The sequence below is a fragment of the Ascaphus truei genome, chromosome 5, assembly GCF_040206685.1.
Source record: "Ascaphus truei isolate aAscTru1 chromosome 5, aAscTru1.hap1, whole genome shotgun sequence".
Taxonomy (NCBI): domain Eukaryota; kingdom Metazoa; phylum Chordata; class Amphibia; order Anura; family Ascaphidae; genus Ascaphus; species Ascaphus truei.
In genome coordinates, this window is record NC_134487.1 from 288,534,750 (window position 1) to 288,551,203 (window position 16,454).

At 49.7% G+C, this 16,454-nt stretch overlaps 1 protein-coding gene across 1 annotated transcript; it reads left to right on the top strand.

The window, feature by feature from the left end:
* Positions 1-4,639: 4,639 nt before the first annotated feature.
* On the top strand, positions 4,640-16,452 carry LOC142494764 (estradiol 17 beta-dehydrogenase 5-like). The gene is made up of 6 exons (XM_075599203.1): positions 4,640-5,855; positions 8,269-8,433; positions 14,133-14,249; positions 14,592-14,660; positions 15,325-15,447; positions 16,339-16,452. Exons 1-6 carry the CDS (start codon positions 5,757-5,759, stop codon positions 16,450-16,452), a joined length of 687 nt encoding a protein of 228 aa, XP_075455318.1. The 5' UTR covers positions 4,640-5,756.
* Positions 16,453-16,454: the final 2 nt, after the last annotated feature.

Consider the following 16,454-nt stretch of genomic DNA (forward strand, 5'->3'; position numbering starts at 1 on the left):
ATGCATGTTCAAAACACCTCATTGAAATGTGAAAATGCTGCCTTTGTATTACCTATCTCTGGGCTAATTCAAAAGTGTGAGAAGAAGGATAACACACAGGTAACATTATATCAACTTCCATTCAAGGGCTCCCCCTCTTCCTCCCCCTCTCTCCCCTCCCAGTCATTTCACACCTGGGCGCTGTTTGTACATGTATCTTGGCATTCTGCCCCCTTTGCCTATTGGAACGGGGCCCTCCCATCTCTGGGGGCCAAAATACACGACTCGACGGGACGCAGCAGTCTCACAGCGGCTGCAGACGAGCACCAGGAAGGACCATGACCCTCTGCAAGGACTCTCGTATCAGGTTAAATGATGGGTACACCGTCCCGGTGATGGCTTTTGGCACCTACGCACCTAGTGATGTAAGTAACCCGTGGCCGTCCTGCGCAGGCAAACTCCGTAACTTCACCTGGATGTATTTTGCAATCACTTTTAAACTCTCTGCTGCCATGTTAGGCTGAGTCCCCACTAGCGCTGAGCGGGCGGCGGTTGCCGCGGTCACTTACAAATATAGATATATGTAAGCGCCCGCTCACGCGCTGCGCGTGCACTGGCATACACGCTCACCCGCGCTCGGCGCTTATGTATCTACTATATATTTCTGAAAGTGTCCTATGTGTCCGGGTCTGTATGTGTCTCCCTGTGTCCCTCCCTGTGTCCCTAGCGGCAATCTCATTGGACCTTGGGCCAGGCCAATGAGATTGCTCCCTTGGTCCGCCCGCCCGCCCCCCTCTCATTGGCCTGAGGCGGAGTGAAGGGGACACACCACACACACACACACACACACACACACACACACACACACACACACACACACACACACACACACACACACACACACACACACACACACACACACACACACACACACACACACACACACACACACACACACACACACACACACACACACACACACACACACACACACACACACACACACACACACACACACACACACACACACACACACACACACACACACACACGAGCGCTCGGGACACACACACACAGCACGCGGCTCTGGCTCTCCCTCACCCGGCGCTCTCCTTCCCCCCCCTCTCCCCCCCCAAAAAAAACACACAGAGACACACACAGAGAGCACGCGGCTCTCCCCTCACACAGGCGGCTCTCTCACCCGGCGAGGCCGCTCTCTCACCCGGCGAGGCCGCTCTCATACCCGGCGCTCACCCCCCACACAGAGAGCACGCGCCACTCCCCTCGCACAGGCCGCTCTCACCCGGCGAGGCCGCTCTCTCACCCGGCGCTCACCCCCCCTCCCCCCCCACTCTCACCCGGCGCTCCCTCTCCTCCCCCCCACTCTCACCCGGCGCTCACCCCCCCCACACACACACACACACACAGAGCACGCGGCTCTCCCCTCACACAGGCCGCTCTCTCACCCGGCGAGGCCGCTCTCGCGGCGCCGAGTACCCAAGATGGCGGCGCCCGGGACACAGCGGGGGAGCGGCCACAACACGCTGCCTCCCGCCTCAGATCCACGTGGGACCTGCCGGATGGGTGAGTGAGCGGCCTTCACCTCCCCTCCACCCCCCTTCACCTCCCCTCCACCCCCCTCCCCTCCAGTGTCTCCCCGATACCCCCCCCCCTCCGGCGCCGCTACAGTCAGCGGGGGAGCGAGCGAGCGCCCGGGACACAGCGGGGGAGCGGCCACAACACGCTGCCTCCCGCCTCAGATCCACGTGGAACCTGCCGGACGGGTGAGTGAGCGGCCTTCACCTCCCCTCACCCCCGTTCACCCATCCCTCACCCCCGTTCACCCACCCTCACCTCCCCTCACTCCACTTCTCCCATTTACCTCCCCCCCTTCACCCCCCCTTCACCTCCCCTCCACTCCCCCCTTCACCTCCCCTCCACCCCCCCCTCTTCACCTCCCCCCCTTCACTTCCCCTCCACCCCCCCTCTTCACCTCCCTTCCACCCCCCCCTTCACCTCCCTTCCACCCCCCCTTCACCTCCCTTCCACCCCCCCCTTCACCTCCCTTCCACCCCCCCTTCACCTCCCTTCACCTCCCTTCCACCCCCCCCTTCACCTCCCTTCCACCCTCCCCATCACCTCCCTTCCACCCCCCCCTTCACCTCCCTTCCACCCCCCCCTTCACCTCCCTTCCACCCCCCCCTTCACCTCCCTTCCACCCCCCCCTTCACCTCCCTTCCACCTCCCCTCCACCACCCCCCTTCACCTCCCCTCACCCTCCCCTCACCCCCTTTCAACTCCCCTCACTCCACTTCTCCTCCCTTCCACCCCCCATTTACCTCCCCTCCACCCCCCCCTCCCCTCCACCTCCCCTCCCCCTCCCCTCCCCTCCACCTCCCCCATTCACCTCCCTTCCACCCCCCCATTCACGTCACTTCCACCCCCCCTTCACCTCCTTTCCACCCCCCCCCTTCACCTCCCCTTCACCTCCCCTCCACCCCCCCCTTCACCTCCCCTCCCCTCCACCCCCCCCCTTCACCTCCCCTCCACACCCCCCCTTCGCCTCCCCCACCCCTTCCCACAGCCTCCCCCCCCTTCCCACCCCCTTCCCCCCCCTTCCCACCCCCTTCCCACCGCCTCCCCCCCCCTTCCCCCCCCTTCCCACCCCCTTCCCACCGCCTCCCCCCCCCCTTCCCACCGCCTCCCCCCCCTTCCCCCCCCTTCCCCCCCCTTCCCCCCCCTTCCCCCCCTTCCCCCCCCTTCCCCCCCTTCCCACCCCTTCCCCCCCTTCCCACCGCCTCCCCCCCCTCCTTCCCACCGCCTCCCCCCCCTCCTTCCCACCGCCTCCCCCCCTCCTTCCCACCGCCTCCCCCCCTCCTTCCCACCGCCTCCCCCCCTCCTTCCCAGCGCCCCCCCCCTCCTTCCCACCGCCCCCCCCCCCCTCCTTCCCACCGCCTCCCCCCCCTCCTTCCCACCGCCTCCCCCCTCCTTCCCACCGCCTCCCCCCCTCCTTCCCAGCGCCCTCCCCCCCTCCTTCCCAGCGCCCCCCCCCCCTCCTTCCCAGCGCCCCCCCCCCTCCTTCCCACCGCCCCCCCCCCCTCCTTCCCACCTCCCCCCTCCCCCCCTTCCCACCACCCCCCTCCCCCTCTCCCCACCACCCCCCTCCCCCCTCCCCACCACCTCCCTCCCCCCTCCTCCCCCTTCCCACCTCCCCCCCTTCCCACCTCCCCCCTCCCCCCCTTCCCACCACCCCCCTCCCCCTCTCCCCACCACCCCCCTCCCCCCTCCCCACCACCTCCCTCCCCCCTCCCCACCACCTCCCCCTTCCCACCACCTCCCACCACCTCACCCCTCCTCCCCCTTCCCACCACCTCCCCCCTCCCCCCCCTTCCCACCACCTCCCCCCCCTTCCCACCACCTCCCCCCTCCCCACCACCTCCCCCCTTCCCACCCCCTCCTCACCCTTCCCACCTCCTCCCCCTTCCCACCACCTCACCCCTCCTCCCCCTTCCCACCACCCCCCCTTCCCACCACCACCACCTTCCCCCTTCCCACCACATTCCCCCTTCCCACCACTTCTCCCCTTTCCCCCTTCCCCCCCCTCGGCTCCCCTTCCCCCCCGCTCCCCTTGACCCCCCCCCCCCACCGCTCCCCTTGACCCCCCCCCCCACCGCTCCCCCCCCCACCGCTCCCCTTCTCCCCCCCCCCTCCGCTCCCCTTCCCCCCCCCCCTCCGCTCCCCTTCCCCCCCCCTCCGCTCCCCTTCCCCCCCCCTCCGCTCCCCTTCCCCCCCCCCGCTCCCCTTCCCCCCCCCCCTCCGCTCCCCTTTCCGCTCCCCTTTCCACCCCCACCTCCGCTCCCCTTTCCTCCCCCCCTCCCCCCCCCTCTGCTCCCCTCTGCTCCCCTCCCCTCCACCCCTTTTTCCCCTCCACCCCTTTCCCCTCCCACACTTCCACCCTTCCCCCCCTCCTCTAACCCTTCCCCCCCCTCCTCTAACCCTTCCCCCCCCTCCACCTAACCCTTCCCCCCCCTCCACCTAACCCTTCCCCCCCCTCCACCTAACCCTTCCCCCCCCCTCCACCTAACCCTTCCCCCCTCCTCCACCCCTTGCCCCCCTCCACCACCCCCTCCTCCCCTTCCCGCCGCCCTTCGCCTTCCTGCCCGCCTTACCGCCTCCCCACCCCCGCCTCTGCCTTTCACCCGCCCTTACTCCGGCCGCCTCTGCCTTTCACCCACCGCCTCACAGCCGCTGCACGCACTCAACAGACACCCGCCACACTCGACACATACCTGCCGCCACACACACCTGCTGCCTCCCGCCCCTACGCACCGACATCACTGACCCACCGCCTCACACCCTAGCAGGACCCCCACTCACAGACAGCACTCACAACCCACGCGCCACCCGCCGCCTCACACCCTAGCAGGACCCCCACTCACAGACAGCACTCACAACCCACGCGCCACCCGCCGCCTCACACCCTAGCTGGACCCACACTCACAGACAGCACTCACAAACCACGCGCCACCCGCCGCCTCACACCCTAGCAGGACACACGCCTCACATTTTTACATCACTTATAGCACCAAAATATACATTGTACTGTGGTGTGGTTACAATAAACCATTTTTATACAACATCGTATTACATTTTCTTCCATCTTTCTTTTCAATATTATTATCCAACCTTTACAACAAACAGTCACCTATTGTTCCACGATTTATAAATAATACTACCTATTACGCATTTACATCCCGGGCAACGCCGGGTCTCTCAGCTAGTACAAAATAAAAATGACTTTCTAGCACGCTCAACTACCCGCAATGCCCCCCCCACCCCGCGCCAGGACACCCGGCGCTCATGCTTGGAGCTCTCCAAGCATGAGCGCGCTCAGCGCCAGTGGGGACAGCCTTACACACACAACAGTTTTGAAAAGTGAAGATACATTTCCTTCTGTATATTTAACTGGGACTAATACAACATTTACCATTCATGTGATAATGAGTATATTTTGGACTTAGAATGAAAAGAAAGCACTCAGGCATGTAACATCTTGTCTATCCTTTGCATTGTTTCACCCATAGTTTATATGTTGCACAGCATTGTAACATGTAGGGCAGAACAGCTGACTGACAAAAGCGCCATGGCAAATCCCAAGGATTGAGCTTTGTGATGAGCAGGTGAAGAGCTCGCACTGCCCTGAGGAGAGCGTGAATCATTCATTCCAGAATTGCAGCGATCATGGTTAATTAAATTATAAAGCAATTCTAATAAACTGACAAAGGGAGCACCTTCAAAAATGGATTTAATCCAATATTGCTCCAAAACAGAAAACACCATGAAGAGAAAAAGTGTTCAAAAAGCATAATACATGTTTGCCCTGCTAAGCTGACTGCACATTTAGCTGTTGCCAATAATTAAGGTGCAGAAATCACTTCAAATGTGCATTGCATGTTATAAATCAGGGGTGCGCAAACTTTTCCCCCTGTGCGCCCCTGCCTGCACTATTCCCAGCTCGCGCCCCCCTCCTTCCTTGTCTGTGACGTCAAATGACACTGCGGGGTCACGTGATGGTGCGTTGACATCACGTTGCAATGGCAACGTGACCCTGCGGCGTCATTTGAGGCTGCGTTTCCATTCTATATATCGAGATAGAGGGAGAGAGGGAGAGAGGGAGAGAGACAGCTGTCCAATAGGAACGCTCCGTCTCCTGCTCCGGTCACGTGGTTCCCCAGCGGCTCACACAGACACTGTTTACCTGCTCCGGTGCTGTGGAAATGATTCCTGCAGATCCCACGCCGACTGAAGACACCTCTGATGCTGCCACAGCCACAGGACTGCTGCTGCTGGTCCTAGATGTTGCTGCCGCTCTGCAGGTAAGTGCCAAACCAGGTAACCGGGTACCCGACTGGGTAGAACCATTGATTTTGGCCGGGTACCCGTTATTTGTTTTTTTTTTAACACTACCCGATAGAACACTAGAATTAATCATCCCAAGGGCAGTATAAGCAACTCGGTCATCCCTTAAGGTTGGAGGAAAGGAGATTTCACCAGCAACAAAGGAAAGGATTCTTTACAGTAAGGGCAGTTACAATGTGGAATTCATTACCCATGGAGACTGTGATAGCAGATACAATAGATTTGTTAAAAAAAAAGGGTGGACATCTTTTTAGAAAGGAACGGTATACAGGGATATACCAAATAACTAAACATGGGAAGGATGTTGAGCCAGGGAGTAATCTAATTACCATTATTGGAGTCAGGAAATAAATAATTTCCCCCTTATAAGACATCATTAGATGACATTTCACCGGGGTTTTTTGTTTGCCTTCCTCTGGATGAATATACCGTAAGTACAAATAGAGGAAAAGAGGCTGTCGTCTAAGTTTAACATAGGTTGAACACGATGGACGTATGTCTTTTTTCAACCTCATCTACTATGTTACGATGTAACGACGTAACGATGTGACAATGTAACATAAGAACCATTTGGCCCACCCAGTCTGCCCATAACGTTGTGTCTAGTGGAAGCAGTTCAGCCTTAACCACCTCTGTTTTGAGGTTGTTCCATGAATCTACCACCTTTTCTGTCCGGAAGCACTTCCTCACATTTTCTCTGAGGCTCTCCCACTCCAGCACATGACCTCTTGTTCTAGCGCTTCTCTTTCTGCTTCCCCCGTGCACCTGGTTGAACCCTTGATATACAGCATGTGAAAGTTTCTATCATACCTCCTTCTCCCCCCCTCTCCTCCAAACTCCACATACTAATGTCCTTTAGGCTTTCCTGATATGTTTTAGGATGTAGACCATGCACCATTTTAGTACTTAGTACTCTCATTTGTACAACCTGTAATTTTATTGATGTCCATTTGGAGATATGGGGTCAAAATTGCTAAGAAGACACCCTCCGTGCTGGAAGACACCTGACGGGTTACGGCCTCATTTAAGTGAATGGGCCTTATTTACTAAGCCCTGCTGGACGGTATCTTATCGAGTAGCACAGTTTAGTACATTTGGCCCCTGACCTCCAGAACTGGTGTGTGTGTGTATGTATGTGTGCATATATATATGTGTGTGTATATGTGTTTACATCAGTGTGTATGTGGTCAGCAGCACAGACTCCTTAGGTCGGGGACATTGGCCCTGTTTGCATCTCACACCCCGGCCAGGAGACCCCAGGGAGCCGGTCATAGAAGCACGGTGCTCCCGTGGAGGCAGTCAGACACAGCGGTAGGGAGACGCAGGGAGGGGGGGAGTGTAGAAATGCTTCTAAACATGCGCAGAATACAATTCTACACATGCGCAGTGTCACTTCCGTTAGTTTTTTCGCGCCCTTTTTCTGTTTTTTTTCCTATGAGATTTTTTTGGATAGCAGTGCCACGAAAGAAGTTTCACTTCAAAAGGGTGACCTGGTGGTATTGTTACTGCTATTAAAGTGGGTGAACCCAATTTATAATGCCAGTGTCAGCTCCTTGTAAACTTAGGCGAGTCACTTTATCTTTCTGTGCCTCGGGTATGAACATTAGATTGTAAACTCCATGAGCCAAGGATTTGTACAATACAACACACGTCACGGTCAGAGCTCTATGAAAAAAAATCTATGTGATTAATTGGCTTCCTTTTTGTGTATTACTTTAAACTGTAAATTATAGTTGCGTGTTCGCAAAGCATAAATAGGAAATAATGATTGTGTGTTTTGGCATCACTTACACCAATGCACAGCAGCCCACGCCCTGCAAACACACAAGGCAATGACAGACGTGCCTGAGCAGATAACATACCAGACTAACACAATGGAAACTGCTGTGTCACAGACATACCTCGCCAGAGCTCTGTAACTTGTGTTGTGAGAGGTAGAGATGCGTGAAGGTGGTGCATATGCCATACTCATTGGATTCATTAGGAGGATGCATATACTATCCTCATGAGATTCAAAGGGTCTTTAATATATACTTTACTCCCGGTGTACAACCTTAATTCTTATCACTCAATGCTAAGAGATCAACATAATGAAAACATCTGCAACATCTCTTTCCACCATTGACATTCAAGAATCAACTTTGTCCACAAATATTTGAGAAAACCATTGGTTCGCCATAACTGGTATTATGTATCAACATTTGCTTGGTGTGAAATTGGACCAATGATGGGGCATTGACATGTCTGTTGTAAATTTGTTGGAGATTTTTGCCACAGAATTGCACAGGTTTTGCTTTGATACCTAGTCTGGTCTTTCCAGAGTGACTTTTTTTCACGGCAGTCATATTTTTCCTTCATATTTCTTGGCAGGCTAAAGGTTCCACAGAAAAGGCCACCAAAGTAGCTATTGGACTTGGCTACCGCCATATAGATGGGGCCTCTGCGTATGAGAACGAGGATGAGATTGGAAGGGCCATCAAAGAGAAGCTTGAAGATGGGACTCTGACGAGAGAGGACCTGTTCTACACTGGAAAGGTGAACATTACTAAACTGATTTTATTAGCATTTATTTTTAAGACACGTAATGCACCGCAAAATCTTATCAAGTTCACACATGGTGGTAGAATAAACAAGGTCTCGTCTCTAAAGAGCGTACACGCTAAAGGGTTTGTCGGCAGAAATCTGCAGGCAATCCAACACTGGCAGACACACTGCGTCCTCTGTAAGGATTAGTGCCCAATTTCTGCCAGCGGTATAAACACCCAGTCAACCAAAAGGCAGCGATGCCAGGAAAAAGTGGTATAGGAGGCATGTTTATATATAATAAAATGCCACTCATTAAATTGTGTGTGACGCCAGACCTGAGGCCACAAGCCTCAAGACCAGCGTCAGATTTGGTTGCTTCCTTGCTGTCGCCCTCCTTCTAAATCGCAGTGTCAAATGACGCCATGGGTGTCACCAACGTGACGTCGCACGGCCATGGTAACGCGACGTCATGTCATTTGACGCCGCAATGTCACGTTGCCATGGCAATGAGACGCGGTGGGACGTTTGTGCCGTCATTTGACGCTGCTTTACAAAAGGAGAAGGAGGGCGGCAGCAAGGAGGCGGACGCAACAGCTAAATGCCTTCCCATTAGGCCTGATTGACCCGAGAGCCCGGAAAATGTATATAATAATAATAATAATAGCATGCTCTTGAATAGCACTGCTAGTTTTACGTAGCGCTTTACAGAGACATTTTGCAGGCACAGGTCCCTGCCCCGTGGAGCTTACAATCTATGTTTTTGGTGCCTGAGGCACAGGGAGATAAAGTGACTTGCCCAAGGTCACAAGGAGCCGACCAGGCTCCCCTGCTTCAAACTCCCAGTGCCAATCAGTGTCTTTACTCACTGAGCCGCTCCCTCTCCCTATATGGGGGGAACATTTTTGCCGCCCCCAGATTTTGCCGCCCTAGGCCCGGGCGTAACGGACATGTTAACACAACGCTCACCATAGATTTACAGCATAAAAGCAATACCTGGTGCAGAAGGGAAAATATAACAATGAAAAACACTAGAATAGTGACCACAAGGGGTCGCTGTAGCCCCTGGAAATAGCACTCTGTATATGTGTAATGAACTCCCGTGTGGAAAACTAGTGACTCTGGAAATGTCAAGGACACCTCTAAATTATAATATACTGTATACATTAGAGGTGGTCATAGAAAGGCAACACGGATACATATCTTAAAAAATAAAATAATGAACTTTAATGCTGAATAAAAACCGACAAAGACGTGATATAATGTACAGTGAGATTAAAATCCCCAGCGACGCAACGGAGGCATGTATGGTCAGGTAAGTATAATCTTACTTGTCAGGTATATCACCTAATGGGTTTGGTCAAAACACGGAACCATAAAACCTGCACTGGACTAATTTATACTGTCTAAAGAGAAATACATCAGTATACAGGGTATGATCATAGCAGTATTGTTGTACGAGTTATCTAACATTCACCGAAGGCATATAAGAGCCCCTAGACAACCCACCACACCAGCAATAATAATAATAATAATAATAATAATAATAATAAACAGTATACAGCAAATTGCAACAGTGATGAGTATACAGATATCTCTCAGATAACTAATCGAGAAAATATATCAGCAGTGAAAATAGACTTCAATGTAGACACCTGCCTAATGGTGGCAGAGACTGAGTGTTTAAAGTATAGCAGTGTTACTAGAGAGTGGTTACATTATTCAAACCACCTCATTAAGGTAAATGAAATCAATATATTCTTTGTATACTCTCTTATATGATAATAGAGAGCACTTCTCATGATGTGCAGGCATATATGAGCCACATAAGACGTTGCAAATGAAACAATGTTACCAGGAGATGGTTGTGTTGCTCAGAAAAAGCCTCCTTAGGACGCGCGTATAGTGCCCTCGACCGGCGATGGGACGGGTAACCTCACTCGTCGCCGCTAGCGAAAGTTATATTTCGCTTTGGGGCGGCGTCGTGGGCTTCCGGGCATTTGATTTGTTCAGGGGCTGAGACAGCCCTTGAAATATCATATAATCCCGGCGTCCAAAGTCCGCGACGCTCCGTCGCTCCGTCGCATTGCACTCACATAGAAGTAGCCTGCGATCCCAGTTGCCCTTACAAGGACCTATAACAAAGGGGGGGGGGGGAGAGAGATGGGTGGGGGATGCTCCCGCATCAGCAAAAGTAACAATAGTGATGATAAGTAAATAGTGCCAAATACTGGTGCAAAAGAGGATAGGGATACTGATAAACAAACAAACAAAAGATACCTCCTTGAATGCACTCAGAGTGGCTAAATGGGTGATGTGGTAATTATAGTTAAAAACCTTTTAATCACATAAGAAAGTTAAAACATATTTGTATAGAGGGGTGTGGTATAAATAGTCCAGGACCAGCCCCTTGTTAACAAACCAACAGAATCTTCAACATTAGTAGGAAGATAGTAACAGTACTCCACCCTAAAGTGGGCTTACTCGCTTAGAAAATCCCCTGTATGTAACTCCAGACTAAAAGGCCCATAATACCTATGGAAATCCTATTATCAATAATTCAATAAACCTGGGATGGTACAGGTATACCGAAACTAAATCTGAAGGGGTGATGAACTAAAAGCCGACTGGTCAGATAGTATAAATCTGTGTGTAATCACTAGACCACTTTGAGGGTGGGTATAGAATAACTCCAGAACAGGGTGAAGTCAACAACAACAAAAAGAAAATAAAGTGAATACATAACCACACATAAAATAGTGTATGAATATACAGAATATAATAAAATAATTGGCTAGATGGTGTTAATGCTCTGCAAAGGGCAGGCACAAAATGTGCTCTTATGAATGCCCAGAGGCGCGGTTCAAGGACCGTATCCAGTTATAGCCTCATTAACATGCTAATAATTTAGCGCAGAGATCATTAACATAGTCTCCTTACTTGAAACCAGTAAAAGACATAGGGCAAACAGGGTCAATATTAGTTATTAATGAGTACACAGGTTGTAGGACTCACTGAATGGTTAGTAGTATTATATCTCCATACATGTGAGCATATATAGAAAATGAGTAGCTAATGCTGTTCACAATAAGTAAATAGTACCCCTGACTCAGCCCCTTGGTGTTGGGGATTAAACCATTGATCCCTATGTCCTGCACAAGTGATGTGATTGTGGAATGGTGGCTATATGTGGAGGGAGGCAGGGTATATAGTTTGAGAAAGCGCGATCACGCGCGAAACGTGCGTCAGGTGACCAGAACGTGGTGACGTCACCGCACCCAAGATGGCACCTCCGCGGCTGGAGCTGCTACTTTGAAACCGGGACACTTCTTCCTGGGCATCCTGCCTGCTTTCCCTTCCACTCGGGGAAGCAACGAAGGGGCTATGAACTTAGACAGCATCCAGGAGCTAAGTATAACACTTGAATAGCCTGTCAGATGCCTATGTCTAGGGAACTGGGACTACACGGCACTATATACCCTGCCTCCCTCCACATATAGCCACCATTCCACAATCACATCACTTGTGCAGGACATAGGGATCAATGGTTTAATCCCCAACACCAAGGGGCTGAGTCAGGGGTACTATTTACTTATTGTGAACAGCATTAGCTACTCATTTTCTATATATGCTCACATGTATGGAGATATAATACTACTAACCATTCAGTGAGTCCTACAACCTGTGTACTCATTAATAACTAATATTGACCCTGTTTGCCCTATGTCTTTTACTGGTTTCAAGTAAGGAGACTATGTTAATGATCTCTGCGCTAAATTATTAGCATGTTAATGAGGCTATAACTGGATACGGTCCTTGAACCGTGCCTCTGGGCATTCATAAGAGCACATTTTGTGCCTGCCCTTTGCAGAGCATTAACACCATCTAGCCAATTATTTTATTATATTCTGTATATTCATACACTATTTTATGTGTGGTTATGTATTCTCTTTTTTTTTTCTTTTTGTTGTTGTTGACTTCACCCTGTTCTGGAGTTATTCTATACCCACCCTCAAAGTGGTCTAGTGATTACACACAGATTTATACTATCTGACCAGTTGGCTTTTAGTTCATCACCCCTTCAGATTTAGTTTCGGTATACCTGTACCATCCCAGGTTTATTGAATTATTGATAATAGGATTTCCATAGGTATTATGGGCCTTTTAGTCTGGAGTTACATACAGGGGATTTTCTAAGCGAGTAAGCCCACTTTAGGGTGGAGTACTGTTACTATCTTCCTACTAATGTTGAAGATTCTGTTGGTTTGTTAACAAGGGGCTGGTCCTGGACTATTTATACCACACCCCTCTATACAAATATGTTTTAACTTTCTTATGTGATTAAAAGGTTTTTAACTATAATTACCACATCACCCATTTAGCCACTCTGAGTGCATTCAAGGAGGTATCTTTTGTTTGTTTGTTTATCCTTACAAGGACCCCAAGGTATATGTTCGATGCCCATAAAGCGAAGGACCGCAGTGTTACCCTGGTGCATCTCATTCACGTGTCTCGCAATTGGCGTATCACGTTTATTGTGAACGGAGCCAAGGTGCTCGAGTATTCTGACTTTTAATTGTCTGTGGGTCTCCCCTACATATTGTTTACCGCATTGACAAGCGGCGAGACACACCACACCTGTTGTAAGAGAATGAATGAAACTTTTAATTTTATAACTCACCGAGTTACTGGAGTCAGAGAATTCTTTAGTAACCTTAACAGATGAACTGGCCTTACAACGGCCGCATGAGAAAGATGTACACTGTTTGGGGCCAAGCCGTGTCCTATTAGTTCTTTGCTGAAAATGGCTGTGTACCAGCCTATCCCTAAGGTTGCGCGGTCGGCGACATACCATGGTGGGGACAGATGGTAGAACTTGTGACAGGTCATTGTCTTGCAGTACATGCCAGTGTTTTGGAAAAAACTGGTGTATTTCGCCAAATTAACTAGTGAATGTACCGATAAAGCGAATAGTATCGGTATTGGGGTCACTTATCCTTTGGTTATTAATCAGAAGTGAAGACCTAGGTGTATTTAGTGCTCTCCAATACGCTTTTTTGATTATATTTTTCCTAACGGGCCTGATGGGAAATCCACCACTGCTCAAGACCGAAGAGGCTTCCATGAGAGCAGGCCACTAGTGAGACGGCTACGTCCTCCGGGGCAGCGATTTCCTTTCCTATTGTCTGATTTTGTTTCTTTCACTTATCGTATTCCCTTTATTGTAATGTCTTTTTTTTAAAATAAAGAGCTGAGTACACTGTGGGCACTATATAAATAAAGATATACATACATCCAATCATACATACATCCAATCACAGTCATTCTTTTAGCAACAAAGATGGCAACTACCCTTGCTGTTCGAAGGGCTATTTTCATAATGAAAACAATAACCCCTAAAACTAGAGCAATGGGTGATTGGAGACAGCTATGGAAGTGCCTCTCCACTTATAAGGTGTTGGATGCGCAGAACAGCTGCCCAGCAGAGGAAACTTGGGGTATGCACAATGGAGTCCCATGGTAATACAGAAAGACAGCAGACTAGAAAGAGGCAAGCTTTCCTCATTCATTGTCACTTTTATTTTAGTTAAATAATAGTAGTATGCTTTGTACAACACCAGGACTGCAGGTGTTCTTGAAAAAAAATACCCCTTAGGAAGGCGATAACAAATCTTCAGCATCCTATGTGACCACTGTGTGGTTTCTTCTAGCTGAAATATACTTGTCACGAGCCGAAGCTTGTTCGTGTGTGCCTGGAAAAATCCCTGAAGGACTTGCAGCTGGACTACATTGACCTCTTTCTTATCCACTCCCCGGTGCACACAAAGGTAAAGGCAACACATCAGGGAGATAAAGAGTTGGCAACAGGTAACCTTGAGATTCCATCCACATCTCTCACAGCCTCACTCAAAGCTCAATGGACATGTTAATTAGTCATTAAAACCTACCTGTGTTAGGTTTTAGCTTCTCCACTCTACCGTGATTGCTCTACATCTTTAGCCTGCTTCATTGAGCAGATTGTATAGTTAAACTTGGCATAAGGAAATGCAGAGCCCACCAAACTCTCTGTTTGAATCATAATGTTTTCCCGATTGACAACAGCACATATTCATCTTTGCTGGTATTGTTTGTTGGGGGCATATTTCAAGTCGATTGTTTTCTGTTTGAAGCCTGAACCTGATTTACAAGCTACACCAGAGGAGAAGTTCCTGAATATTGACCTGCGTGAGACCTGGAAGGTAAGACTCAGTATAACACTGGTCCCAGAAATATTCTACTCACAGTTGCAAAATAGACAGCAATTTCCTTATCTCCCACAGTATATCCAGGCTATAATCTGAAGTGCATTTAGTTTTGGAGTATAGAAAATAGAAATACAATTTAAGATACATCGTACACACTCTAGGAGCTTTTCACAAGCTTTTAATACTTTCTAATGTGATTATTTTCTTCTCCTTTAATGCGGTAGCACTTATGGGATACCTGCTCAAACACACCTGTTATACAACACGTGGAGAGATACCTGTGCAGAAAAAAGGAGAACACCTGGGATATATGCTAATTTAACTCATTTAAATATACCTGGCATAACCAAATTAGCATATATTCAATGCCTCTCATATTATTTGAAGCTAACTCGAGGCAGTACTAACTTAAAGGAGCAATCCAAGCGGGCGATGGTTACCTCCGTAGGGGGTGCCGGGATGTCTCTGCTTTATAAAGCTTCCACGTCACGTGGGCCAATAGGAGCGACGGATTGGTCGCGATCGCTGGAAGTCATCTCTATTTGATTTTCCAGCGACCATCGCCTGACCGTCGCGTCGCCGGCACTATAAGCGTAGCCTTAGAGCGCTAACGTGTTGGCTATTATGTATTACTGGTAATTGCTGTGAATACCTGCAGGCTATGGAGGCGTGTAAAGAAGCTGGGCTCACCAGGTCTATTGGGTTATCCAACTTCAACCGCAGACAGCTGGAGCTGATCCTCAACATGCCGGGGCTCAAATATAAACCTGTCATCAACGAGGTAACTGGTCTCTGGGGAACGCTGGAATAATTACTAGATGCCCAGAGCTGGAATAATTGCAGTGCTCTTAACTTGATATATACACATTCCAGGCACATGCAGAATTGATAGTCTTAGTATTCAGCAGATTGGTATGGTGTGTAAAGGATGCAACATCATGTTCAGCTGAGTACTAAATGTAGGATTTAATGAATAGCAACAAGAGAGATGATCCAGGGCTCCACGGGTTTTTCAGCAAAATAATTTATTCATGATACAAAATGTTTCGGCCTCACTTAGGCCTTTATCAAGTGACTGATACTGGTATTGGTACTGGTACCAGTCACTTGATAAAGGCCTAAGTGAGGCCGAAACATTGTGTATGATGAGTAAATTCTTTGGCTGAAAAACCCGTGGAGCCCTGGATCATCTCTCTTGTTGCTGTATATCTGGATTGCTGCAGATAGGATATCCTTGAACCAGGAGCTCCGGCATTGTGCGCAAGTATCGCGTTTTTCTAGCATTTATTTGCATTGTTTTGGTGTGCTATACACCCACATACCTTTGCATATTGGATTGAATGAATAGACACCTCTTGCTAATACTAGATTTGGTACAGAGCTGCTACTGCTGTACTGTCCATTGTATTTTGGAAAAATACAAAAAGCAAAAAGACACCGAATCCCAAACTCCGATTCCAGTTTATGAGCTAGTTGTATGACTACATTGCTCTTTGTTCTGGACAACTAGATAGTCCGGTGAGACAATGCTGCACTAGTAATTAGTCTACGATTGTTCATCTGGATCATCACATATTAAAAATGTCTTAGTTACGACAAAGTATTAGGATGCTTATTTTTTTTCCCACCAGGCAAAGACTGTGCTAATTTCACAAACACTCTGGTCTTCCAGGTGGAGTGCCACATTTACATGAACCAAGCAAAACTTCAGGACTTTTGCAGGTCAAAGTGCATTGCACTGATGGGTTACAGTGTCCTGGGATCAAGCAGGGATCCAACCTGGTAGGC

Coding starts and splice junctions, on each gene's coding strand:
- LOC142494764 (XM_075599203.1), top strand. CDS start 5,757: ATGATTCCTGCAGATCCCACGCCGACTGAAGACACCTCTGATGCTGCC. Junction 5,856..8,268: donor ATGTTGCTGCCGCTCTGCAG/GTAAGTGCCAAA, acceptor ATTTCTTGGCAG/GCTAAAGGTTCCACAGAAAA. Junction 15,448..16,338: donor ATAAACCTGTCATCAACGAG/GTAACTGGTCTC, acceptor CTGGTCTTCCAG/GTGGAGTGCCACATTTACAT.